The sequence below is a fragment of the Filobasidium floriforme genome (genome assembly GCF_021052385.1).
Source record: "Filobasidium floriforme strain CBS 6241 chromosome Unknown HD553scaffold_10, whole genome shotgun sequence".
Taxonomy (NCBI): domain Eukaryota; kingdom Fungi; phylum Basidiomycota; class Tremellomycetes; order Filobasidiales; family Filobasidiaceae; genus Filobasidium; species Filobasidium floriforme.
In genome coordinates this window covers 650,894-676,550 of record NW_025763631.1, presented here as the reverse complement: position 1 = coordinate 676,550, position 25,657 = coordinate 650,894, and the positions used below count along the sequence as shown (strand labels likewise).

General features: G+C 53.7%; 11 protein-coding genes across 11 annotated transcripts; 7 read left to right on the top strand and 4 right to left on the bottom strand.

Annotated features, from left to right (window-relative positions):
- Positions 1-965: 965 nt before the first annotated feature.
- Positions 966-5,251, bottom strand: HD553DRAFT_311032 (uncharacterized protein). Its single transcript, XM_046179909.1, has 3 exons — positions 4,610-5,251; positions 1,696-4,513; positions 966-1,631 (listed from the first exon to the last, which is right to left on the bottom strand). The coding sequence occupies exons 1-3, from the start codon at positions 4,799-4,801 to the stop codon at positions 1,090-1,092; spliced, it is 3,552 nt and encodes a 1,183-aa protein (XP_046036917.1). The 5' UTR covers positions 4,802-5,251; the 3' UTR covers positions 966-1,089.
- Positions 5,252-5,780: 529 nt separating this feature from the next.
- On the top strand, positions 5,781-7,793 carry HD553DRAFT_311030 (uncharacterized protein). Its single transcript, XM_046179908.1, has 3 exons — positions 5,781-6,070; positions 6,145-6,512; positions 6,653-7,793. The coding sequence occupies exons 1-3, from the start codon at positions 5,998-6,000 to the stop codon at positions 7,586-7,588; spliced, it is 1,377 nt and encodes a 458-aa protein (XP_046036916.1). The 5' UTR covers positions 5,781-5,997; the 3' UTR covers positions 7,589-7,793.
- Positions 7,794-8,016: 223 nt separating this feature from the next.
- Positions 8,017-9,515, top strand: HD553DRAFT_26233 (uncharacterized protein). Its single transcript, XM_046177425.1, has 5 exons — positions 8,017-8,232; positions 8,336-8,408; positions 8,488-8,747; positions 8,816-8,889; positions 9,131-9,515. Exons 1-5 carry the CDS (start codon positions 8,121-8,123, stop codon positions 9,242-9,244), a joined length of 633 nt encoding a protein of 210 aa, XP_046036915.1. The 5' UTR covers positions 8,017-8,120; the 3' UTR covers positions 9,245-9,515.
- Positions 9,516-9,785: 270 nt separating this feature from the next.
- HD553DRAFT_341951 (uncharacterized protein) lies at positions 9,786-11,468 on the bottom strand (the record flags this gene model as incomplete). The annotated part of the gene is made up of 9 exons (XM_046182693.1): positions 9,786-9,844; positions 9,912-10,104; positions 10,196-10,579; positions 10,657-10,736; positions 10,808-10,882; positions 11,003-11,047; positions 11,117-11,141; positions 11,214-11,312; positions 11,391-11,468. The coding sequence occupies 9 exons, from the start codon at positions 11,466-11,468 to the stop codon at positions 9,786-9,788; spliced, it is 1,038 nt and encodes a 345-aa protein (XP_046036914.1).
- A 129-nt stretch (positions 11,469-11,597) lies between these two features.
- HD553DRAFT_26243 (uncharacterized protein) lies at positions 11,598-13,796 on the bottom strand. The gene is made up of 6 exons (XM_046177428.1): positions 13,598-13,796; positions 13,421-13,499; positions 12,982-13,339; positions 12,484-12,883; positions 12,174-12,408; positions 11,598-12,102 (listed from the first exon to the last, which is right to left on the bottom strand). Exons 1-6 carry the CDS (start codon positions 13,699-13,701, stop codon positions 11,719-11,721), a joined length of 1,560 nt encoding a protein of 519 aa, XP_046036913.1. The 5' UTR covers positions 13,702-13,796; the 3' UTR covers positions 11,598-11,718.
- A 227-nt stretch (positions 13,797-14,023) lies between these two features.
- On the top strand, positions 14,024-15,061 carry HD553DRAFT_311025 (uncharacterized protein). Its single transcript, XM_046179907.1, has 3 exons — positions 14,024-14,368; positions 14,441-14,751; positions 14,842-15,061. The coding sequence occupies exons 1-3, from the start codon at positions 14,140-14,142 to the stop codon at positions 14,941-14,943; spliced, it is 642 nt and encodes a 213-aa protein (XP_046036912.1). The 5' UTR covers positions 14,024-14,139; the 3' UTR covers positions 14,944-15,061.
- A 119-nt stretch (positions 15,062-15,180) lies between these two features.
- On the top strand, positions 15,181-16,750 carry HD553DRAFT_335223 (uncharacterized protein). Its single transcript, XM_046182183.1, has 3 exons — positions 15,181-15,855; positions 15,931-15,957; positions 16,029-16,750. The coding sequence occupies exons 1-3, from the start codon at positions 15,274-15,276 to the stop codon at positions 16,656-16,658; spliced, it is 1,239 nt and encodes a 412-aa protein (XP_046036911.1). The 5' UTR covers positions 15,181-15,273; the 3' UTR covers positions 16,659-16,750.
- Positions 16,751-18,116: 1,366 nt separating this feature from the next.
- Positions 18,117-19,037, top strand: HD553DRAFT_341947 (uncharacterized protein; the record flags this gene model as incomplete). Its single annotated transcript, XM_046182692.1, has 3 exons — positions 18,117-18,464; positions 18,532-18,734; positions 18,830-19,037. 3 exons carry the CDS (start codon positions 18,117-18,119, stop codon positions 19,035-19,037), a joined length of 759 nt encoding a protein of 252 aa, XP_046036910.1.
- Positions 19,038-19,300: 263 nt separating this feature from the next.
- Positions 19,301-20,343, bottom strand: HD553DRAFT_341946 (microsomal signal peptidase 25 kDa subunit-domain-containing protein; the record flags this gene model as incomplete). The annotated part of the gene is made up of 4 exons (XM_046182691.1): positions 19,301-19,600; positions 19,676-19,769; positions 19,860-20,020; positions 20,137-20,343. The coding sequence occupies 4 exons, from the start codon at positions 20,341-20,343 to the stop codon at positions 19,301-19,303; spliced, it is 762 nt and encodes a 253-aa protein (XP_046036909.1).
- Positions 20,344-20,590: 247 nt separating this feature from the next.
- HD553DRAFT_311021 (putative glutamate-5-semialdehyde dehydrogenase) lies at positions 20,591-22,239 on the top strand. Its single transcript, XM_046179906.1, has 3 exons — positions 20,591-20,836; positions 20,916-21,509; positions 21,571-22,239. Exons 1-3 carry the CDS (start codon positions 20,657-20,659, stop codon positions 22,168-22,170), a joined length of 1,374 nt encoding a protein of 457 aa, XP_046036908.1. The 5' UTR covers positions 20,591-20,656; the 3' UTR covers positions 22,171-22,239.
- Positions 22,240-23,217: 978 nt separating this feature from the next.
- Positions 23,218-25,655, top strand: HD553DRAFT_311019 (translation initiation factor). Its single transcript, XM_046179905.1, has 6 exons — positions 23,218-23,716; positions 23,741-23,745; positions 24,088-24,194; positions 24,267-25,108; positions 25,186-25,416; positions 25,487-25,655. Exons 1-6 carry the CDS (start codon positions 23,672-23,674, stop codon positions 25,535-25,537), a joined length of 1,281 nt encoding a protein of 426 aa, XP_046036907.1. The 5' UTR covers positions 23,218-23,671; the 3' UTR covers positions 25,538-25,655.
- Positions 25,656-25,657: the final 2 nt, after the last annotated feature.

Sequence of the window (25,657 nt, the reverse complement as noted above, 5' to 3'; positions counted from 1 at the left end):
AGCCGCGTGACCTGAACACATTATACCGCCTCAGGGGTGCTGTGTTCGAGTCACAGGTGGGACCCATTCTTTTTTGCCTCTTTTCCGCAAATTTTGGGTCTTTTTCCCGTCGGAGGCACGGGATTCTTCGACGTTTCAACCCGGCGCCTTGTCAAGCTGTCTCGCCTACCTAAAGAGATGCTCCTCCTCTCTTCCTGCACTCTGACCTCCTTCCGTTCGGCCGCGAACGAGCAAGCTGACCTTCGACTGATGGAAATTCCTGATATGGCAGCTCAAAACGGTCGCGCTTGCGTGTATTCTTTCCGATCTATCGCAGCGGCGCAGAGGGGATCTCAGATTGTATTGAGGTCCGACGTTGTTGTGGTTCTACTGACCCACCATTATCAAGGTCCTCAACTTCAGACTGGCTTGGACGAAAACATGTGATCCCCAGTAACGACGCCTGGTTCTTGGCGATACCCTGTCAATACCGTGTTTGCCCATGTCATCACGACGGTGAAGCACCACCGCGATGACAACACCTGTGTCCTTTTATATTCTTGTCGAAGACTCATGTTAGCGAGCATTCCCCTTTCGAGAAAATGCGGTTTTCGATCGCACTCGGCACGACTTTGCGTCCAGGTTCACAAGCAAGTCTGCACCGACGCATGCACTTGTAACCAATCTGTCGTTGCAGCAGTCTAAGCCTTCCATGGCCGGACCATCGGCCGCGCGAGCGCTCGATTCTACTGTCCGTCTACTTTGCTGCCTTAGATGCTGTCAGACACCATGGAATCAACTGCGCTCTCTTGCGCCCGGGGGTGCTGCGTTCGAATCACGAGAGGGACCGCGGTTGACGACGTCAAAGTTGTTCTGTGGCGGGGCGCACGCGCGCGTAAGTGTGCCGTGTTCAAGTCACAACAGGGACCCTAGACAACCGGCTGTCCTTCGTACGATCACCCCGTCTGTCAGATCCGGGTCGCTCGTCTGTCCTGATCCGATGGTATAAGCTACAACGATATTCGGCCGTACTTTGTACAATTCCCAGGTCCCATGCACACTATACTATCACGAGAACGAGAAACAAGAAAATCCCAAAATGCATCCTCACTAAAGCTCAATCACGTTCCCTCGACAAACCCCACAACAAGCCCGAAAATCCAGCTGCCGCAAGGGCTGCGAGGTCGGGAGGGTGACGACTGGCGGCAAACGGTCCGATTTCTCCTGACGCAAGTGGTGTCGAGGTCGAGACAACTCGAACGAATGCGAGGCCGCCGGAACTAGCGTGGCGCCTAGCTCGTCGTTGGATTCGGGGCCGCCTTTCGACACAGGGACCGGTCCACGGGGAAATGCAAACCCTCGCAGCCTGCTCGTTGGGTCAGACGAGGCGACGCCGAGAGGATGACCAGCACCTTGTTGATACGACGGCTCCTGTATCCGAGCCGCAGGCGCCAGCGCCTCGAGACGGACCTGCAGGCCGGCGACATTGGCGAGGGCATCCACTTTGGCCTTGCGTTCGCGCTCAACTTCTTGTGCCAACTTGAACAGCTGATCACGCATGGACGCCATCATCTGGCTGGGTGTGTCGACTTCGAGCACCGACGGTTCCGACGGACTGGCCGCAGAAGAGATTTGCGAGAGATGGTCGCCGACTATCGATCCAAGGACCGTCAGCAAGCAAATTGACGTTACCGCCTCCGAAATCGGCCGACTCACGTCTCCGGACCCGATCCCGCAACACCCCGCTCTGCTGCCGTTCGGCCCTCAATTGCTTGTCTAAATCTCCACATCGTCCGCGCCAATCCTGAATGTCCTGCTCCATTGCCATGCGTTCCATCGCGGCGTCTGCCAATTTCTCCTTGAGCAACGCGACGTCGTCACAGTTCTCAAACGACCCCAGAGCGATACTGTGAGCCGTAAGACTGCGGCGCCTGCGAACTCGCGAACTTGAAGGCAAGGCAACCTTTTGCTCCGTAGCGCCAGTGACCCGCGGCGTGTGTTGCGGATCTTCGACGTCGGCCGACTCGGACACCTCGTTGAGCGTCCTGACGGAACCGCTCAAGCTCACGTTTGACACCCGCTTGCCCCATCCTACCAGACTTCTGGGTCTCCGTCCGACCTTGGCCGATTCCTCCATAGCCGACGCGGAAGTCCTGCTAGAAAAGCTCGTCCTCCGCGTCGATACGTCGGACGCCGCATTCGACCCGGGCGACATGGGGGTAGACTCGATGGATGACGACCGACCACGCTCAAAACTCAACGAATGGCGATCCGAGATCGAGTCATCCGCGTCGAACGGTCTCATGGACGAGGCCGACTCGGAAGACATGGACAGCAGGCGTAGCGGTCTCATCCGGGTGGACGTCAAGGATACTGGTGGCGGAGACGCTATCGGGGAGGCGGCCCTAGGTGTTGTCGGATCCGCAACCTCTTGCTCTTCCTCGTCAGGCTCCTCCTCTTCTACCAACGTGTTCAGATGCGGCTCGACGCTCGCGCCCATGGTCGGCGCCAATGTCAATCCGAAACCAGGCGCTACCGCCGCTGGAGGCGCCTTGAACATCTTTTCAAACGAGTCCCGAGTCGAAGCGGGCGCCAAGATGATTCCCGAAAGCGGCCTCTCCTTGACCGGTGGACGCGGTGATGACGGAGCCGACCCGAACGGATTCGGCGACGAGACGTCCTGTCCCAAGATCTCTTCGTCGCTATCGAGATCGGGAATCTGCACCTCGGGTGCCTCTTGCTGAGCCTTTTCCATCATCAGACTCTTCCGGCTGCGCCGCTTGCCCTGAGCGCCGAGACCACCCGCGCTGAGACGCCTGCCATCCCTTCCAAACAGCCCATCCACACCGGGCATGGGCCATGTCAAGTTTGACACTGCATTGACTGACGCACCAGCAGCGAGTCCGTTTCTCGCACCTTCGAGCGTCCTGAGTGCGCCCTCGCGATCGAGTTTGATGTCTCCCGGAGCCTTGACAGGGCTGGTCATATCGAACCCCTCTGTCGGACTGGACGGACCGGGACTCAGCCTTCCGCTCGGGCTGGAAAAGGTGAGCGGCATCTGATCGATCGACAGCATGCCAGGTGACCTCGGAGCGGCTGGCACCCCGCTGTGCGGCAAGAATGCGTGATACGACGAGACCGACCCCGAGCGAGTGTGGGAATGCCGCTTCTTCCTCGTCGGAGTCGAAGGTAGACTAGGCATCGACACCGCCGAGACGGGCATGTCGTCGGCCACGGGGTCTGACTTGACAACAACGGGTTCGAGCTTTTTGCCAAACGAAAATGCAGACATGGTCGGCTTTGACTCCGCCGGCGCAGGTTGTCCGAATTTGAACCCCTCGAACCGCTGCTTGACTCGTTCCTCTGGTACGGGCGAGGGACTCGATGTTGAGGCGCGTCCTGGTGAATTCGAATCGAGAGCGGGCAGAGAAAACTCCTCCCAAGCCGGTGTCGAGGGGACTACAGCAAGTTCGGGCAAGATCGAAACCGGCCGTTCATCCGCAACCTCTCCCTCGACCTCGTTTCGAGCAAATCCGAACCCCTTTCGTTGAGGAAATGAGAAAGGCGGCATCTCGCTCGGTGCATCCGCATCGATATCCATCGGGATCGAAAAGTCCAATCCCGGCATCTCTAAGTTCGATTCTGTCTCTCCCGCGGCCGATTCCAACCTTGCACCAAATCGGGGGATCGAGAAGGGTTCCCCCAACCCTCCCAGCCCGGGCCCTGCATCAGAGCCCACCCCTTCCAACCTCCCGGGCGCCGTCCGGATCCCCATCTCCTCTTCCATATTGTCGCCAAATACGCCTCTTCCCTCAGGTCGTCTGCCGCCATTCCACCCGCTTCCTAGTCGTCGAAGACTATCTGCCGAACCAGTATGACGATGCGTAGGCACAATCTTCTTGAAGGATCTACGTTTTCGGTTCTCACTCGACCGAGGGCTGTCACGGAGTGGAGAAGGACGGTCGGATCCCTTGTCCTTGTCTTCAGCCCAAGAGGACGATTCGGACTGAACATCAACACCTCCCATCTCTCGACCCGTTCCCCATCCTATGCCCAATCCTAGTCCCAGGCCGATCCCGGACCCAGAACCGGACCCAGATCTGCCCATCTCTTGTACCCTAATTGGCTTCAAAGCCTCTCTCTTCCTTCTCCCTGCCAGCCTCGTCTCGCTAGCACCCGTGCTCAAGCCCTTCGTACCCAACAGCATAGACCCCGGATCCTGGTTATGATCCTGATTCATATTGGCGGGCTGAGGTGAGGGAGATACGAGCGCCAAATCCATCGGGGTGAGACACTTCGATCGAGCTCTTGAATGCGACCCCGATCCCGAACTGGACGCCGGAGCGTTCCACGAAGGCGCGAGAAACATCGGGGTGACCGGTCGTTGATGGCTGGAGCTAGATGGGGGATCTTCTTCTCGATCGGAATTGTCCGCCATCCGTATTGACGTTTCCCGCTCGTCAACCTCGGGAGACGGATCGATCACCGGACTAGGCAGCAGTTTCTTTGCTTTCTGTTGTCTGAACGAACGTAACTATTACATAGCAGCCAGTATATCAGTACAGTCAGCATCCTTGACCACAGAATTGACCGCTCCTTCTACACTCGCTCGAAGGAAAAGAGGGCTGACCTTTTTCTTGGCAGCTACCAACTGGGCTAACCGGCGTCGTTCATAGACCGCCTTGACCTGACTCTCGACCGGGTCGTCCTTCTCTCCACTCTCCCCTATTCTATCGGTTTCCACATTTTCTTCGTCGTCTAATGAAATGCTCTGCGGTGCCTCGACCTCGACCGTCTCGATGCCGGGGAGCACGAATTCCATCGTCCTGATCTCGATTTCCGTCTGACTTTGGTTTGTGTTTTCGTGTATCGAAGTAGATCGACAAAGTGCTTTGATTTCGAATGGTATGTCGTATGGAAGCACTAGTTGACCCCTGATGGTTGCAGTGGATGTCAGGTGTGGCAATGTTCGAGACCAGCTCGTATACACTGTCCTCCACGGATGGCCCGGTCTAGGTTGTTATCGACTGGAATAAGAGCGATATTGAAGGTTTTATGGGTTGAAGCGGCGAATGAACTCTGTTAGAGAGGCTTGTAGTATCAAGACATCGAGATCACTCGGATATAGTTGTAGGTAATGGTCCGGTTCAGATTGTCCGACGTAATCGTCAACCTCGGTGATGGAACTAGCGATAGACTTAGTAGTGTCCTTTCTCGGTGGCCCAGCTGAAGGTCGATACCAAGCTTGAAAATCTGGCAGCCAATGATATGATACTAGAGATAGCTATTGTCTATACGAATAAAGGTTGTGGTTGAAGCTGTGTTTGTGGCGAAAGATGTCGTCGTCGTCGTCGTCGTCGTCGTCGTCGTCGAATGTGACGTTTGTTTGTTATTGTTTGATGAAGGTAGAAATATCGATCAAAAAAGAGTGGCTGTCCTCTTCAGGAGAGAAAAGTCGAAAGTGTGGGTGCGAAACGAGCGTAGTATAGATGTAGCGAGAGTGAGGGGGATAGAGAAGTGGCAGCAACAAGTATGTGATGGTATCGTTTGGCCTGAGTAAATGATGTCGTGAGGTCTTGTTCGAACCTTGATCAGATGGATCTTGGAACGTCGTCGTCGCTCGACAGTCAGTCGCGTCGCTTCCCCAGCTTTGGCCTTCCGCCGCCGGCCGTGACCGGGACAGTTGCGTCACGTTACGTAAGCGAACGTGGTTGAGCTCGGCTGGATCCCTTCCAACTTAGTTTGACGGATTCGACTCATCCTGAGAACTGTCTTGTGCTCATCACGCCCAACCTCCATCTTTTCCAAATCACCTGCTTTCCTTATAAACGAGACTAGAACGGTCACGTGAGGCACGAACCAAACGAGAGTATATACTTCCGGTTCACTGCTAGCTCGGAAGCATATTACGACTTGCTCATATTCATCATATCGCTCGACCTTCCAACAAATAACTCTTCTAATACCTTGACCCCAAATATTCGGGCCCATCAGGGAAACACGCCTCCACCTAGAGCCATGTCATCCTCGGACTCGGTCATCTTCCTTACAGACGCTTCGACGTACTCGTCACTCCGCCAGGCGTTACTGGGTCAGCTTCTCGGTCCTGACCGCTCGCTAGACTTGGTCTGACGAGTCATGACATGCTTCTACCACTGTTTGCAGCTCGGGATGACGTTCGAGCGCCTCAGACTAGTACGGGCTCGCGATCAGATCACAAATCCGAAGCAAACATCTCGACAGATGCTCGCAATGCCACGGAAGAGATCTTGACTTACAAGATCGACAACAAGTATTATACGGCCGACATCTCTCTGTACCTTTGTTGCGTCAGCGGGCCATCCTCCACGTTTCCTTCCTCCCAGTCCTCTTCCTCTTCATCTCCAATTGGGTCAAGAAGTCCAACGACAAATATACCACTAGTCTTCAGGTCACTATGTTTACCAGAGGGAGGAGAAGGAGCAGCTCAGGCGTTTGTCTGGGCCTTCTCCGACGAGTCGATGATCGCCACGGGATCGGGTTCGAACGATCTTGTGAGTAGAAGTGGGAGATTGGCAAAGTTTTCGAGATTTCTGATCTAAGCTAACCGTATCTCATCTCATCTCCGAACGCTCCGTTGTGGACTCGATCTGCCTTGTCTGACCTGGCCGCATCGGAACTTTCCCGGCTCCAGCCCAAACCTCCTCCCGAATACCTTCAGACCATTCTCGAGCATCAACCCGCAATGGAACTGAGTTATGCGCTGTACCTCTCTAACAGGGGCGGGAGTCGGACTGGAACTAGCGAAGAAGACATCCGAGTACGAGGTTCAGAGGAGTTCGATGCATTCGGGTGGGAGTTCGTTCATCACTCTTTGAACGAGGGAGACGCTACGATAGCTCGCGACGAGGAGGTGGGTGTTCCGCGAGACCTAGATGAGGAGGATCTGCAGGAAGAAGACGGCTTGAAGGTCATCTTCGATTCCCTGCAAACGATCATGTGGGAAGGCATGAAGAGGAAACCCAAATCTGCCACCTCCAAGCCTAAACCTAATCGAGAAGTCGATCGGGAAGACGTCGAGCGGCATATTGTTCCTCTGGCACCGGGAACCAACCCGGACTTGAACTCGGACTTGGACTCAAGTCTAGGTCAAGGTCTTGGTGCGGTGGAGAAGGAAGGCGTGATCAGCCGGGACCTGGCCGATTCGAAGCGGATGGAGGACGACCTCGAAGCCTGGCTGAGCGATAAGCCCGGTGCTGTTTCGCCTACACCTGCCTCGCTACCAGCGTCGGCAGATAATGCAGGTGGTAAGGACGATGCAACGGCATCCATAGGCTTCGAGGACGATTTCGGGCCGTTCCTCTCGAATTCTTCCAGCTACGCTTTGAATCCCAACACGCGTGCGGAAGACCCGGATCTTGACCTTGACCTCGACCTTGACCAAGAGGTCAATCTCGAAGCCATCCTCGATCAGCTGAACAGGACGAGAGCAGAGTTGGGTATGTTCGAGAACGAGGACGAGCGGAGAGTCAGGGCGGGCAAGGAAGTCGGAAGGTTGTTGGGCATGATGGGTCTAGACCTGGACGATGACGACGACGATGATGATGGCGTCAGAGACGAGACGATATAGCGAGACTGTTGTAACTTGAGCAGTAATCAGGAGCGAAAGCTTCGCACCGCTGGATCGGAGCATGCTCGACGAGCTTTAACATCGTCCTCCCCAGTTCTTGCAAGTGTTAAGATGTGCCCTTAAGGCTCGTGTATGCTCAAACATGCTTACGCTCAATCCACCTTCCAATCGTCACCCAATGAGCCTCGAATTAGATAAAGAGGTTGATCTCAGGGAAAAGATGATCTCACTTGGATTCACAGCCCCTAAAGACACCTGCAATCTCGAGCTGCATCTACAGCAATGTGTCGATGCATCAGAAATACTGAAACGCCGCGATGATCGGTTCGCGCGAAGTCTCTGCTCTGCTGTTTCTGACGAAATGTAAACAAACGAAATGTTACCCCTTGCGGTGGAAAAGGTTCAAGTGGAATCTACGCTACTCTACCAGTATGTCGGGTATCGAGTGCTACCTTCGCATATACACACGGCGACTTGCATTTCCGAGACGTTGATCATAGACGGACACGTATATCCGCTTCTTGCCCGCTCGATGCCTCCAGCGATCTCCAAGCCTGCCGCGGCGCTCATCCGTTCTCCCTCGCTTCGACCTCCATCGTGGATAAGCATCTGGTTCGGGTTGAGCAGCGTCGTCCTTCTCTGGGGTGAGTAGCTCTGTGCTATAGATCTGTGTTATCATCAGCAGGATGAAAACAAACGCTGCGCGCGATTTCTGATGATGCCCATGCCCGACTCGTTTCGCTTTAGATGCCGGTTACTGTCTGTTGAGGCCGAGGTCGATGCCCGGAGGAGATCTGCATTGGGTCTGGAAGCCGTACGAGTGAGTTTCTTGCCTCTCTACCTCTCGCATACGATTCTGTCTGATACGCTTCCCTTTCTTGAATTGCCGTATCCTCCAGACTATACGGCGAGATCGATCACCTGTACGGTCTCCCTGGCTTCACCTCCAAATCTATTACCGGGTTCACCTCTGCCCAAGCTACGCTCAACATCATTCAATCGACTCTCAATCTGGAGTACATCTACCTCTCTCACTTTAGTCAGAACAAACGATGGAGACTGGAAGGGAGCGAGAAGAGGTCCGATCCGAAGGCGCCCTTGATCGGGTTCGCAGCAGCGGTGATGATGTTCAGCAAAACGGTCCTATATTGCCTTCAAGGTTAGTCCCCTTTGGAATTTCGACAGCGCAAATCCTACCCTGACGGTAGGGTCGATTCCGGGTGACAGAGTACTTCTGTGACAGCTGCTCGATCGGGCATAATCACCCGTACGACTTGTTGGTATTCTGGATCATCCCTAACGTGAGTACCGAAAGTCTTCGCTTGTGCCTTTCGATCAAAACTCGACTCGTCGTCTTCGCATCGCTTACTGATAATTCGCCTACCTATAATACACCACCTCGACGTTATCTTGTGTCCCCCTTGAATATTCTTGCGATCCCATCGAAATAGGGGTAAGCACTCCTTCCCGTTCCTAGGCGATGACGATTCTCTATCGCCCGCCGTCTCGTTCTCATCGCCGTGCTCCTTCGTATTTCCACAGGATCTGGCTCCTCCTGCCTCTGCTGGTCATGTACAAACTCAGCTCGCAAATCACCTACGCGCTCGGGAGACACGCTGCCGATCTGGCCGAAGAGGAGGATCGGTTGTTGGCTGATGTCGGGGCCGAACACGTCGAGGACCGGGAAGTGCAAGCTAGCGAGGAGCAGTCCGTGCCGGTCGACGCGTCCTCGCCGGTCAAGAGGGGTCGAGGTCGACCGAGAAAGAACGTCGACACCCCAGTCAAAACGGATCAGGTCCCCGTCTTCACTGTGGAACCACCATCAACCCGTGCTGCTCAGACTACCCCAGCCAAGCGCACAAGGACAGCCCTTGCGCCCGTCCCGGTCGCCTCTCCCGCTGCAAACACCCGATCGCGGAACAGGATGCCAACAAGTACCCCTGATTTAATGGATGATTCGGATCAGGATATGATCACCATCGTCAGTCCGGTCAAGAAGGCAACGAAGACTATCAGGAAGACGAGGAGTTCGAGCAAGTTGGCCGAGTGAGCGAGACACAGGAGAAGAACGGCGATCATGGGCGGGTTTCGATTTCTTTTCATACACCTTTTGCGGGGAAGGTCGTTTCGTCCGGAATTCCTTTCGGGTTCTCGGCTACTTTATAATGCGGTTTCATGGGATATTCAGTATCAATATTCATTTCAGTTCGGCCGGCAGTTCTTCGCCCTGAACTCCGGCTAAGACATTCTTTGCGCCTAGTATACCCGAACGATGAGTGATCCGGCGCGGTCCGATCGGACTAGAAGTCTCGAATCGACTCACAGAGCAAAGCCATCCCTTCTCTCGAATCCCACGTCGCGCTCCCAACATGTGGGAGCACGACACACCGAGGTTGTTTTACTAACGGGTGATCCGCCTTGACGTTAGGTTCTCCGTCCACGACATCCACTCCCGCGGCGAATAGTTTGCCCTGGTCAAGTGCTTCTGCGAGGGCGTGCGAGTCGACCACGGCGCCCTAGTAGATCCAGCCGATATAGTCGAAGACGAAGCAAGAGGGCAGTCAGGAGTATGATTACCAGCGTATCGAATTGCAGATTATGACTCACCCTAGCAGTATTGACCAGCACCGCCGTCTCCTTCATATTACTTAAAAATTCCTTCCCTACGATCCCCTTAGTCGACTCGTTCAGGTTGCAGAGAACGATAAGCACATCGCTCTCCCGTGCCAACTCCTCCTTCTCCACCCATTTGACCTCTACCCCGAACCGCTTTGTATACTCGGCGTCTATCGAATCTTGTTCAGGTCTCCGGTGAGACGAGGTGTAGATGACCTTCGGGGCGTCCGGGTGAGATGCAGGCAGGGTGAATGACAGGAACCGGCTGAGAACCGAATGAGAGATCCTGCCGAAACCTAGGAAACCGAGAGTGAGTTTGGGCCGGGAGAAGGAAGGACCGGTCAAAAGGAACGGCGACCAGTGCGTCTGAGGCCACTGCGAATAGACAGGAGTGTGATCAGCTTCGGTCGCACGGAATAGTGAAGATAGCTAGGATAGAGAGACGCTCGTACCTGGCTTTTATGGACGATATCCATCCCTTCTTTCGCTCGACGCATAGCCATCAAGGCTAGCATGACCGTCAGATCCGCCACTATATCGAAGACATAAATGTTGTCAAGTTCTTGGACTTGAATTTGAATGGGACGGGTGAGAAAGACTTACCAGCGTCGTTCAGAACATCGGGAGTATACCCTAGTCGGACATCACGTGCTTGAAGAGCATTGACGTCGATGTGGTCTTATTCCAGAGAACATGGGAAAGGGTGTCAGTACGGATTGATTGCATACAGGTAACATGGGAAAGGGTGTCAGTACGGATTGATTGCATACAGGTACGACAGTCGAGCTGCTCGCTTACCGTGACCGACGCTGAAGGTGGAGACAACCTTGAGGGAGGGTCCAGCTGGTTGCGAGGACAGATGAGATCCTGATCGCTAGCTTCTGATCCGTAAACGAGCATTGAATAGCTTACCAGCATCCAGTAACTCTTGATTTGCCTAAAAATTCCCCATTCTCAGCTCCTATCGCCACGACTCAGCTGATATTGCCTACTCGCTCAGCCAGCGCACCTTGTCCGCCATCATCACGCAGATTCCAGCAGCTCCCTTGATATTCTCCAAGACCCAGCTCCGTGGCGGTGGGTCTGGCGATCCAGGGAACACAACGACCTATACCATGATATCCAGAAGGAATTGTTGAGATCGGTCAATCACAATGGACCTTGATTGGCAAGCAGCATTCCTCACCTCGTGATCCGATGCGGTCAACAGACCCATAGCCTTCTCGCCCATATCCCGACAGACGACGATCTTTGCTCTTGACATCCTGGCAGAAGTACTCAGAGTTCGCAAAGATGTTCTTGTGACGATGCCTGATCCGGCGAGCATATGGGTATCGAGTAGATCTACTTTGATTTGCTAGTCCCTTGAAACGATGATATAGCTACGAATCCGCAACCTCGATGAGATGCTCGTTTCGATTCAACATCTACGGCTCGGGCCGGGGATCACGGGCATCACGGGCCGATCATTCTACCGGGAAGGATCACGTGATCGAATAGCAGGTCCACACACCTCACAACTCTACAATCTTGCTTGTCGCAACCGGATCTCCTATCCTCCTTACGGGCTCTTCAGCCTGGACGATAAAGCCCTCCCTTTCCTTCTCCTCATCCTCTCCCTCTTCTATGCTTTCGCCTCGCGCCTCCCTCAACCTCTCGATCCTGACGCTGATTACCCGTTCCAGCTCCATCCACCCCGTCCTCCCGATCAGACCCGCTAGCACGTAGTAGAATTCAAGCTTCTTGAGTACTTGTTTGTCCCTGATACTCTCAGTCGAAGAATGAGCGGAGGAGAACAGTGAGTACAGGTCGGAGATGACCAATCGGACCGGGTGAGGTTCCGTCACATCCAAGGGCGGCCGGACAAGGTCTACCAGGTCTTGCAGGTATTCAGTCCCCTGAACAACATGGAACTTGCTTGAGCCACATCTCGTTTACGCAGGCGCGACTCTTATCTCTCAATACTAACCTCGGAGCCCATATCCATACCCCCATAAATCTCCCCCTCCACATCCGCCATCCCGCCAGCTTTCCAAGTCGACCGAGGGTCGAACAAGAACCCGACAGTCCCCTTGAGAGAAGCTCTTATCCGTTCGACCTTTCGGTCGTTCGTGTTCCCAGTTTTTAGATCGGAAGACGAGAGGAGGTTTTGTAACGTCCCGGTTCCAGGGATGAAGGTCTTGATCGTGATCACGTAGGCCAGACTGCAGGTTGCGTGAAAAAATGCGTTAACGAACGTCCTTGTCGAATTTCTGTGACAAAAGGGAAGAGGGACTGACCAGATTGCCATCAGATTGAATCTTAAACCCATGACGACAGTCTCCGGGATCGAGATCTTGCCTGACACCGCTTCGTCCAGCATGTTCGGTTTCTCTGAGACAGCGGCCCGATCTTTGAGAGCGTCTTGGCCTTGCTCAAAAGGCTCATCTTCATCGTCCTCGTCTCCGTCCAGCTGGAGAACAACTCCGGTCGGGGCCCACCATCCTTGCCAATCGTCTCCCGCAGCCGCTACCTCCTCGTCGGAATCTCCAAGCTCGTCATCCTCGTCCTCGTGCATTTCGTCAGCCTCGGCATCCCGTACCAACCTCGCCCGACCTTTTTCCGACTGTAAAGCCCCGACAAACTTTTTCCGGTGCGCTGCGGGGAGGAGGGCGAATAGGTCCTGCGGAGCCAGCGAGTCTGACGAAGTCGTAAAGGTGGAAAGCGGAGGGTTGTAAATAGGCGTTAGCGTTGAGTCTCTGGGGTTTAAGGACGAAGAAGTTGCGAGAGGTGCTCACCGAGATCGACCCCCTCGAGTTTGCGTACGAGTTCTTCCCTGGCTTCCTCATCCTCCTCGTTGTCAGAATCTTCCTCTTCATTGCCCTCCTGTCCATCTGTGCCGGTTTCTGAGGCGATCAACCCTCGGTAGAGATCTTCCAGCTTGCTCGCTCCGATCCCGTTCCCTCCCTCCTGGCCTCTTCCTTCGTCTCCTCCTATTTCATCGAGACCCTGATCAGAGTCGCCATCCGCGCCCCGTTCGAACCTCTCGAGGATCGTGAACATCCCCTTCTTCTCCTCATCTGTGCTGGAAGGATTCTGGGCGATGGATTCCCGGATAGAAGCTGCGTAGAACGGTTCTGAACACTGAACGTGTTGCTGTCAAATGGAAATTGTATGTCGAAGATCGATAAGACGAAGATGTAGCGTTGATGGAGGCATCATGGACGAGACACTCACGGGCGATCGGAAACAGTCGAGTGAACAGTAAAATATGTTACATCTCGGACAGACGTATTTGCTCTTCTTCTCTCGACATCTACTCAAGAGCAACGCCAGCCCAAACAAGGAGAGGTCCGAATTCTCTTCAGTGGAAGCTGGGAAGATAGAGCACTGTGAGACGACGGGCTTACTGACATGCCGCAATCCGTCTGTTCGACCTGATTCAAGTGGGTGGATTTCAATTTCGTCGAGAAGGGGAGTCGGATGGGTTTCCGGCGGTTCAGGTGGAGGTTTGACATCCTGCTCGCAAGAGGTCAAGCTGGTGAATGACCGGAGTTTCAGAGCTTACAGTCTTGCTAGAAGATCAGATGACGGCAATGGATGTGGACGATCATAAGCAAGAGGGTTCTCGCTGATCGCTGAACTTCTGCGACAAATACAAGGTGGATGATGACCGAAGATCAGGATCGAGGTTGAATAAAAGATCGATAACTGACACGTCACACTGCTATTTGTGCTATCATTGATAAGAAGGGGGAGGGGGGGAGGGTGATGACGTATCCATCCATGGATCTCTCTCGATCCCCACTTTGTAAACAGCAGCGAACGCATGCTCCGTCGTGATCATCGAGGGACAAGATCGAACATCGTCTACCTTGCACACCTTGATACCGCCTTTGACTCGTCATCGAAACATACGCAGCACCTATCAACCACCCATAAATCTATCTGCAGCCATGTCCGACTACCCACCTTCCAACCCGTCGATCCACGACATCACCAACCTCCCCGAGACCATCAACGTCGCCCCGTCCATCCAGCTCTCCACGCTGCAAAAGAAGCAGGTTGGGGTCGTTCTCGATCTGTTCCAGGCAAAGGGGACGATGGCTAAACTGGAAGATTGGTTGACAGAGGATGCGGTGTATGAGGACCTGTTTGCTACGACTAAGGGGAGGAAGGAGGTCGGTGAGTCGCCGGATTTCAGCAAGCGGTAGTTAAATGATCGCTTAAAGAATGTCATATCGGCATACTTCGTAGCCGGTCAATTCCTAGGCCTCCCCGTAGTCTGCCAATCATCCTCGACCATCTCGCATCAGGTAACTCAGCTGCACACCCCACCAACCGAAACTTCCTCCTCGTCTACCCACCCGATCCCGACCTCGACCTACCCCAAGATGTACCAGATCGACATGGATATTCAGCATCGATTTGTCTTCAAACCTCTGGGGAACCAGGTAGAGATGAACAGTACGATCATCATTTTTGCCAACCCGGAGGAAGAGGGTGGGAGGATCGTAAGGATTCAGGATAGGCCGGTGGATCAGATCTCGGAGAACAGTATCATCAAGGTGAGAACCCGTTGCGTTTCCTTAACCTCGTAGTATACAATTATGAGCTTATGCTAAGGGCCATCGTTCCGACCCCGTTATTCTTAACAGGCTCTCCGGACGATGAACGCCAAGATCACCCCTCACATCCTCGGGATCCCAAAGAACGAGCAGGAAGATCAAGCCAAGGCCGAGAAATTCGGTGCCATCTGATAGCCCGGTGGTCGTACGCTGCTTCGGGAGCAGGCTTTGTTTTTGAATTGCGAATGTTTGTATGCTTTTGTACTAGCTTACTAGGATGACTTGCTGTAGATCGATTAATGGCAGTGCCGAAGTCGTCGGAAGTAGATTTGCGGAAGCAAATGAGCGATCACTCGCATTTCGCACTTGGTCGTGTTTTGATCGTTTTGATCATCTTATTGACCTAGCACTCTCGTCTTTCGTGATTAGTGACAACCTTGGACCAGCAACAACGTCATCAGCTCATGAAGCTACATTATCCGCACTCATTAGAGTGAGGTCCTCGAAGTATCGTGCTTGAGCATGTCTCTCGGCGACGATCGCCTGCGACCGAGGTGTTCGGAGATGGAGCCGGACGAGGGGTTCACCCTCATTTCCACAGGCCCAGATCCACATACATCAGCCTTGTCGCCCTCGAGTGAGAATATCAATGAGGCTGAGCGGGAAGTTGAAAGGGAAAATACGAGACCGGCGGATTCCCCGACGCCTCGCATCCCTCTGGCTATAGCGAGGATCGGGAATAGGGTCAAAAGGCCCGTCCTGTTGATCCTCGTTGCGATCTCGGATGCACTGGTCAACGAGATATTCCTCTTTCTCTTCTTTCTCAACAACCCCAGCAACACTATACCATCAAGTTCCGGCCATAGAAGCATCCTCCTTCCCCTCCTCATCTTCGGCTTCTTCAGAGCTGCTTCGATCCTGCTCTTATCTCTCCGGAAGAATTGGTCGGCGAGGGGGAAAATGTGGACGACAGTATTGTTCACGGTGACGGGGTTGGGGGTCTTGTGGGAGGTCAATCTCAGCGTGTTGTATCGCGGCTGGCACGAAGAAGAGGGGGTAGGGAACGATGGAATGGGAAAGGGGAAGATAATCTATTTGGTCTTGGTAAGTAAATTATGCTGTCCGTCGAATCAGATCTGGAAAGCTGGACTGATGAGACCTTGCGCGGGTTGGGCATAGCAAATGGTATTCGCATCACTCGAATACGTATGTCCGCCTTCCGTCGATCCCCCGTGGCCTGTCTACTAAATCAACTTTCTTCCCCTTCCTCTCCATAGATCGCATACGCCCTCTCCCTGCACTTTGCAACACGCGAAGGTCATCACCTCTCCTTTACCGCCGACCAAGCGCGGAACAGACAACGCGCGACCTCGATCAGGTTCGAGGAGAGCGACGTCTTCCTGGATCAACCGAGATCTTACGGGACGAGCGCAGATGGGTTGTTGGCCCCAGGACCGGGACCGCAATCCAGGCCGCGGGCGGAGGTAGGAGGAGTTACTCGTCGACATCTTGAGAGCGACAACGAAGAGGACGAAGATGAGCCCCTAGACTCGGAAACATCCTCAGACCACCATGGTTCCTCGAACGAATCCGACGACGAAGCCTCTACGGACCCGGATGAGATCATCGACCTTCCAATCCCTGCTGAAGCCAGGATCGAACGCAAGACATCACAGATGTCTCTACGTAGACGCCGCGCCGAGGCTATCAGTGAGGATACGGGACGAACGGTGAACGGTCGAGAATTTTTAGTTGACCCCGCAGGAAGAGGCGATGCGCCAACCGAGACGAGGGAGATTGAGGCGAGAGAACGCGAAGGGGTCTGGGAGAGCGTCAAATGGTTCTTGGGGTTGGGCTTATGGGATTGCATAGAAATAGACATCGAAACAAGGATCAGTGGTGGATGAAATGTCGTGTAGCCCGGAACGTGGTTGTAATGCAAGCTAGATGATCATACCCTCGACGAACGATGACCGCCAAGCAGAGTATAAGTACGGGCAGAGACGGCTTTATACTGCTTTTTTCATCCTGAAGGGGATATTACGATTTCTGCATGCACGAAAAGCAAGCACCACCTGGGCGAAGAAAAGGGGTTGCAGCGACTGAGGATATCTGTCAATTCGATTAAGAGTTGATGATCCTGGTGACCTTTGCTCGATACGAGCTAAACTATTCATCGCCCGGGGGGCCCTTCGTCTGGCTGCGCGTGCTTTTGGCGGCGCCTTTGACTTTCCTCTGCTCCTGCTTCCGAATCATGCTTCGGATTACCGGCTGCTCCAGGCCCTTATCCATTAGGCTCAAGAACCTCCTCTGCTTTGCTTTGACCCTGCCATCCTTGAATTCCTCCGCGAGCGGAGGTAGAAGTTGAACACGCAGAGAAGCAACATTTGTACATTAATAGCAGGTTCCTCTGGCTGGGGATTCGCTTCTGGATAGTTGTTCATGCTTGTGATATAGCTTCTGCCAAGACACAGAGGTAGACAAGAAAAGAGAAGAAGGAGAGAGTATGTATCCGAATAATTTGTTGGGGTGTCGGTGATCGACGAGAGCGCAAAAAAGAGCATTGTTTAAGAAAGCACGAATCAGCCCTCGAACGAATCTTCTTCTACTCACGCGATCCAGTCCGGACGCAAGAAGCTTTACACAATGCAAGCTTGGACCGACGGGGATCTGAAACAGGACCCTTTACGGTATTCAAGCGTGTGCGCCTTTGGCACTCTTATCATACCAGGTCTCTGCGGAGCGTGTCGTAGGTACACTGTGGTGATATTTAGACCTTCTCCATGGTTATTGGCTCGAGGACACAGCGCGACCCACGTCAAGGTCTTGCGCTTGAGCAGCATGTCACATCATTGTTGTTGTGCGACCGCGCCGCGCACCGTATATGGGAAATCTGTAGCCCTTGAGATGCCAAAGTATCAGAACTGAGTCCTCCACATCATTCTCCAGTTATCCTGTATGCCCCACAAGTCATTTCTTCCCATATCATCCGAACCCAGATACAAGCCGACTGCCTGGTTTTTAAGCGCTGCTTGCTGCTTGTGTCCTTATACCCAGATCACGAATCAGGCCAGATCGTGATCCTGCGCCCGCTCTCCGCTGGCGGGAATGAGCATACTATGGCACCTCTGATCGCTTGACATATCGGCGAGTGTGAGTCTACAGAGTGAATGGGTTCGTGTTTCACGCTGCAACACCATCGCACAGGATGCGCTCATCAAGCAATTTGCTTCCGATGAGCCGATGAGGCCCAGGCCGCGAGCTGACCATGATAGAAGCAAGTATAGGCAATTGCTCACCATCAACTCGAACTCGACCTCGATAACTGTCGTTATATCTATAGTATCCGCTTCAAGGTCATCGTCATGGTCAATCTACGCAGACCCCTGTGGTCGCTACTGCTTCTTCCCGCGGTACTGGCCTTGTCAAACGAGGAACCGGTAGCCGAAGCTCATTTCTCGACACCGGCATCCAGATCAACATATACCCTGTATCACCGGATTTATAACCCTATCGCTGAAGCATCACCATGGGCAAAACGAGGGGAAGTTTTGATTGCTTCTGACGGCACATCAGGATGGAAGGCAGAGGTCGGGGAGGAAATGAGTTCGAAGGACTCGAAGGAGGACGCTTGGTACCAGGTAGCTTTGGGTTCGGAAGGGGAGGACGATAATGTATCCAACCCTCGGTTTGGAATGAGCAGCGTCAGACTGGTAAGTCTGCGAATACGTTTACGACACTTTCCTGCTAGCTAACAAGACTACTCATCGCGACCCACAGTGTCACCTTCAATTCAGTCCCAACCTGACCCTCTCCGTCAGGCTAGACGGAACCGCATCACAGACCCCGAAATCCATTCACCTATCACTCGCCAACTCAAAAGGCATCCCTAAGGACGGTCGATGTCGAGGACCTATCACGTCCGATCGACTACCCAAATCCGAGCTTCAGATCGAGCTTGTCCAGCCTGAGGTGCTCGTTCCGTAAGCCCGATCTAGCCTACTCCCTACGTTACTGTCATTAGATCGCAGACTGATCGCTCTTTTCAATACCGGTCCCTCCTTGTTATCCTGTACAGAATCGCCCCCAACCTTTACTCTGGGCCCTCATCCCCCAACTCCCACTCCCCACCGCTCGACCCACAAACCGGTAAACCCCAAGCACCGGCAGTCAAGGAGAAGACGTTCTTCCAGAAATACTGGATCTACCTCTTTGCGGGTATGATGGTGTTTGCTATGATGACCGGGGAAGAACCTCAGAAGAAGGGGGCTGCTCCGGCGAAGTGAGCTTGGGAACGGGGAGTTGTGGCAGCAGATGAGGACCGGAAAAACAGGGTGGAATGAGTTGGGGGTCGTCACTCGGATATATGAGGCATATAGATGTCTACTCTTGGTCCAGGGGCAGCACCCGGATTGAGTCACTCTCATCTCGTGAATCCTCTTGAGTCATTACTCGATCGTTATCATCTGGGTGAGATGAAATGTCCCAAAAAATACGAAACCATCCCCGACGAACAGCCCAACCGCAACAAAACCGCTCTCTCTCCACCTTACTTCCGCTTCCCATCCTCTTCCTCCACTCCAGCTCCTCCGTTACCCACAGCTTTGCTCATGACCGCTCCTACCCAATCCTTGACCCTCTCCTCCTCGATCCCACCGTCCTCGTCTACCAGCTTGCCAATGTCCACGGCAGACGACTCGGTAGTCAGTCTCAGCAAGGACTTGTTGGCGTTGGTCGATCGGCGGTAGAGTAGGGTGAGGGAATATCGGGGAGGGGTGTAGGTGGAACTTTGACGGGAGGAGGCGGAGGGGAGGTTGGTGGACGTCACCTGCAAGGTCTCGGTCTCGATCTTTGTGCGGACAGGGATCAGGTATAGATCAGCTAACGAGCTTTGCGTACGACGAGGAAGACATGATGAACTCACTCGTTTGGAAAGGCTCTTACGCTTGCCTACGTAGATCTTCTGTCCCTCGACGTAGTACCCATACGCAACCTGCATGACGGCCAAGACCGCATAGCTGGTAACCCCATCAACGCAGATCCATTCCACCACATCAGCTTCATACTCCCGAGGCACAGCAGAAGAGTCCCCACATCAAGCTGCTCACCAAAAGACGCCCAACATGGTCATCCCCTTCGTCTGCTCGAACCCAAACTTGTAGCCGTATCCCATCGTACCCGCTGCGATCAACACTGACGTCCAGCCGAGAGCTAGTCGGACGTCGGTATGCGTGTGTGATTGCGTGAACTGGTGTTCCGTGGATATAATCTGTGTGGCCGGTTTTCAAAGCACAAAGCGGGTCGGAAATATGTGGTGAACAAGGTCGATGTCAGTATATTATTCTGATGCATGAAAGGGTAAAGGATATGGATGAGGTAACGCACCTTTTTCACGGCCTCGTCCAGTGCCAATTTGATCTCCCCCAAGCTCGCATTATTCACATGGACAGTAGGTAACGGCCGGCCTTCAAGGCTTGGGAACTCCTTCATCTCTTGTACGTGTGCGATGGTCGATGTACTTTGCGAAGAGAGGTTGTTGGCGGTCAAAGGTTGTTGAAGGACCGAAGACGAGGAGGACGCTTTCTTAGCCATCCTGAAGGTATTTCGCTTGTCTTTTTCAACTGTTATGTGCGGAAAGTTCTAAGCAGCTCGACAGCTAGTCTGAGCACTATTCTTGTCGGTCGGTATGTGTGATCTGGTTTGAATGGTGTAGGAAGAGTACAGGTGATCGACGTCCATACCTCAACATACACCATCAATTCCCCTCGCGTGCGCCGGGGCCTCGAGTCACCCTAGCCTGGCCTGACCCGAACCTGCTTGAACTATTACATCTCTTCAAGCTACTAGCCACTATCGACTACCTTTCTCGCCTTCTATCGTCGGACCAGTTCTTCACACTCTCAACATGTCGTCATCCTCGTCCACCTCATCACCGGCCGAGACCATCGCCCGAGCGGCACGGGAAGCGTTCGAAGCCTCTCAACTCGTCGACCCCGAGAAACGCAACGACGCATTGCGTTCGATCAAGGACGTATTGAAGGAGAACAAGGATGAGATCTTGGCCGCCAACGAGAAGGATATGGAGGTGAGCTCCGTGGTCAGATGTTGGTATGAAACAGAGGAACGATTGACTGATGCAGTTCCGTGATGTCCATGCATGACAGGCCGCAAGACCTCTGGTGGAATCCGGACACCTATCCTCCTCGCTCGTCTCCCGACTGTCCCTCTCTCGTCCGGGCAAATTTGAAGCAATGCTCTCCGGGATAGACGAAGTCGTTGCCCTTCCCTTGCCGACAGGCAAGACGACGTACTCCAAGGAGCTATCACCAGGTCTCGAGCTCTACCGAGTCACCTGCCCCATCGGCGTCCTTTTGGTCATCTTTGAAGCTCGACCCGAAGTCGTCGTCAATATCGCCGCATTGGCTATCAAATCCGGGAACGCTGCCATTCTGAAGGGAGGCAAAGAATCCGTGCATACCGCCACGCTGCTCAACGAGCTCATTCAACGAGCCCTCGGCAAGACCGAGTTCCCCTCGACCTCGATCCAGTCGGTCGCGACGAGGAGCGAGATCTCGTCCTTGTTGGCGCAGGAGAGGTACATCGACTTGGTCATGCCGAGAGGAGGCAAGGCGTTGGTACAGAGCGTCAAGGATCAGACCAAGATTCCAGTGATGGGGCATGCGGATGGGATCTGTGCGATCTACGTCGACGACGAGGTGGACGAAGGGATGGTCGAGAGGGTCGTGCTTGATAGCAAGGTGAGTCCCGTCTCAAAGGTCATGCGCTTCTCAGACAGACAACTGATAGAATCTGGTGCAGCTCGACTACCCGGCAGCATGTAACGCTTTGGAGACGCTGTTGCTGCACGAAACCCATCTCAAATCACTCTGGCCGCGCCTGGCCGAATCCCTCCTCGACTCCAAGATCGTCCTCCACCTGGATCCTTCTACCTATTCTTCCCTCCCCGAGTCCACACGATCGAACCCGCTCGTCAAACAGGCCGGCCCAGATGCCTTCGATACCGAACACCTCGACCTGGAACTCTCTGTCAAGTCCGTCCCCGACGTCCGGGCCGCGGTGGACCACATCAACCAACACTCTTCCCATCACACCGACTCGATCTTGACCACCTCGGACGCTCACTCGTCTTACTTTGTCCGGGGAGTCTCCTCCGCCGACGTGTTCATCAACGCCTCGACGAGGTTTGCCGACGGACAACGTTTCGGCCTGGGTACCGAGGTGGGCATCTCGACGGGCAAGACGCACGCCAGGGGCCCTGTCGGGTTGGAAGGGTTGTGCATCTACAAGTGGGTGTTGAAGAGCAACGAAAAGGATGGGAGCGTCGTCGGGGACTTTGCGGCGGGCAAGGGAAAGACGTATACGCACAAGGATTTGAAGGGGAAGGAAGCGCCGTTCTGAAGGAATATGCAGCGGAGCGTATCGGCAGTGTAGCAAAGCAAGAGCATAGTAGACAGACAGATAGATGGTATAATCATAGCAAGCATACGAACATACACGATCAATCCAGCTACCCGTAAACTAAACTAGTAGCAAAAAACGAATTCATCGACCCCGACTCGTCTCAGCAGACTTTTGGTAAGACCAACCCTCGACAACCTCTGCTCGCCCTCTGCCCACTCTGCACACGATGGTGGGTGGGTGGAGGACGGCCGGGACAATACGAGCTTGACTCTATGTGTTGATAAATCTCATCATTATGAGAGTCGGGGTTCGACGTTTCGTTCGTTTCTCTTTCCTAGCCTCTTCCTTCCTCTTCCTTCGAATTTACGATGTGTGAGGGGGAAAAGAGTTGGGGGAGGGGAAAGGATGGATAAGTCGGGGAGAGGGGGAAGAAGACATTCGAGAACGACACCTGGATCAACGCGGCTGCGATCACCTTGGATCGCGACACAGAGACGACCAGGCTCGATTCGGCATCGACCAAACCGGGAAGAGGCGGGCATCGGGACTGGTCCGATAGTTCGTGCTCATCAGACTCGTCTACATCGATCTTCCTCCCTCTCCCGTATACGAACGAACGAACGGCGAACGTATACGGGTAGATGGCGAAGGACCAAGGTGACAAGCTGACGAGCCAGTGTGTACCGAAAGTCTCAGAGCAGTCCGGATGCCCCGTTCACCGGAATGTCGAATGTTTTACCGGCGCTGGTTTTACGTTTCCAATGTTTTTGGTCCAAGTAGATGCTACCACGTTGTATCCAGGGTGTGTTGCTCGAATGTCGTACCATCAAGGTAAGAAGAAGAATATATGATAGGAAGTCGTTGTTCTTCCCAAAACCTTTGTAGCTCGATGAGCGGGGAGATGCGCTTAAGGGCTGGACAAGGTGATTTCGTTGATGTGCCAACTAGAAGCGCAACAGGCTGTGACCATCTCTCGCGCTTTCTCACGCGTCTTCCTTCCCCCAGCGTCTCCCTTTGTGTGGGCCCAGTGACTACGATCGAACAATCGATGATTCAACAAGTTTACAATCGACAAGGTATCAATGGAAAAGAGACGTACCAAGCTATCACCAAGACAAGCTAAGCCTGCAATCTCTCAAACGCACTCGTCGAACTTCCCGACGCACAGCAAAAGAACCCCGGCCGCCCCACCTCGACCGCCTCTCTTGACAAATAAACGAGAAACACAAACCGATCGACTGTAGACCTTTCATGCCTATTTCGTCCACCCGAACGACCGTCATCATCACCACCATATCACCTCTTCAGCATCGTAGGAATCATAGTTTTCGGAATACGGGACCCGATATAGACCGTCGACTTAGCGGATAAAAAACAGAGAACACAATCATCCAGTTTAAAAACCAAACCTACCAAGCACTTTTTTCTTGTCGCAAACTATCAAACCGAGTAGTTGCGATAAAGAAAAAAAAAGGAAAGAACCTAGTTACCTGCAATCATGGCTACCGTAAACATTCGACGAGATGTGGACGACAAGTTTTACGTGAGCGTCTTGTTAACTATCCTTCGTTATCGACCGCCGAGGCCTGGACCGGATCGCTAAATTCGCTTTTCGTTTCTTTCTCGATCTGTTTCTCTATGTGGCATGGCCATCGGGTCATCGTCTTTTCTTCTTCCCTCCATTCTTCCTCTCAACCTTGACCTCGGATTTGGATCCTCTACGGAACACAATACTCCTGGATGGTCATAACTCGCAAACCTTCGATCTGGGTTGACACAATCATACGCGGTTTTGGGAGTAATAGCGTTACAAGTGAGTCTTCGAAAATCAGAATGTAGACCGAACTTGGCAGGAGACCAGATCGGCTGATACCGTCGGCTTCGACTTTATTTCGCGCTCCGACTCGTACTTCTCAGGATGCCCGTCATGACGACCAAGATCGAAGGACGAGGTAACGGGATCAAGACGGTCATTCCCAACATGGACGAGGTCGCCAAGGCGTTGAGTCGGTTGCCTACCTGTGAGTTGAGCGTCGAATCGAAAGCGCGTCAACGCACAAAATTAGCTGACACTCCCCCGGCTTCTGTTGCAGACCCGACCAAGTTCTTCGGGATCGAACTCGGTGCCCAAACTACCATGGCCAACGACCGATACATCGTCAACGGAGCCCATCAAGCCGACCGTCTCCGAGAACTCCTCGACGTGTTTATCGAGAAATTCGTCCTCTGCCCCTCGTGCAAGAACCCCGAGACCGTCCTCCTCGTCAACGAAAAGAAAGAAGAGATCACTCGGGATTGCAAAGCTTGTGGAGCGCAGACGATGCTGGACATGAGGCACAAGTTGACGACGTACATCTTGAAGAACCCTCCTGCGGGATCTACGGGGAAAAAGGGAAAGAAGGGGTCCAAGGGAGCCGCCGATGCCGGTGCGCCCAAGAAGGACAAATACGCCGAGGCCGAGGAGTTGAGGGAGGCACAGTTGGCGGGGACCAACTTGCCCACCATCGGAGGTGGGACTGCTAGTCCGGCCAACGGCAATGGCGCGGCGGCCGAGGAGGACGACGACGATGTGGCCAAGGGGTTCAATAACCCGGCGGTGGCCAACCGGAAACTCACCGACGACGACTGGGCCGTCGATACTTCTGCGGAAGCCGTCGCTGCCCGTATGAAGAATCTAGCCGTCAATGTGGATGGTTTCGCCGGCGGTCTCGGGGACGAGGACGATGATGGCGAGGGTGCGGGTGACACCAAGTATACTGCCTTTGGAGCTTGGATCGAGGAGAACAAGGAGGATGCGACCGATGCCGAAATCGCCGCCAAGGCCAAGGAGATGGAAGTTTGGGGGAAACACAAGGCTTGCATCGAGCTGGGGCAGAAGCTTTGGAGGGACGATCTCGTCAAGGACGTCGAGAAGCGGGTTAAGATCTTGGGGGTTGTGAGTCCTGCGTTGACGCGCGCGTTATCGCTTATCGGAATCGCGGCTGATCGTGCTTGCACATGTCGCGCGAACAGATGACCACTAACGAAAAGGCTCAAAAGTCGTTGCTCGGCGGGATCGAAAAGTACTTTGGAAACGATCACCCGGAGTTGATCCCTCAACTGCCCAAGATCCTCATGGCGTTGTACCAAGCCGACGTGCTCGAAGAAGAGGTCATTACCACCTGGGGCACTCATGTCAGCAAAAAGTACGTCGACAAGGAGACCAGCAAAAAGGTCAGGAAATCGGCGGAACCGTTCTTGAAGGTACGTTCACCAAGTGCACGTGTCCTTTGGCCGTAATTGAGACTGACGAGGGTGTTCTTTTGCGATCCAGTGGTTGGAAGAGGCCGACGAGTCGGATGACGACGATGAAGACGACGAGTAGAAGGAAACTCAAGTCGCTCAAATGCGATGGTCCCGCTGAATGCGCATATTGTAACGATCGACATGGATTTGTATCGACATCTCGCCACTCCACATATCATATATATATATATCTCGTCAA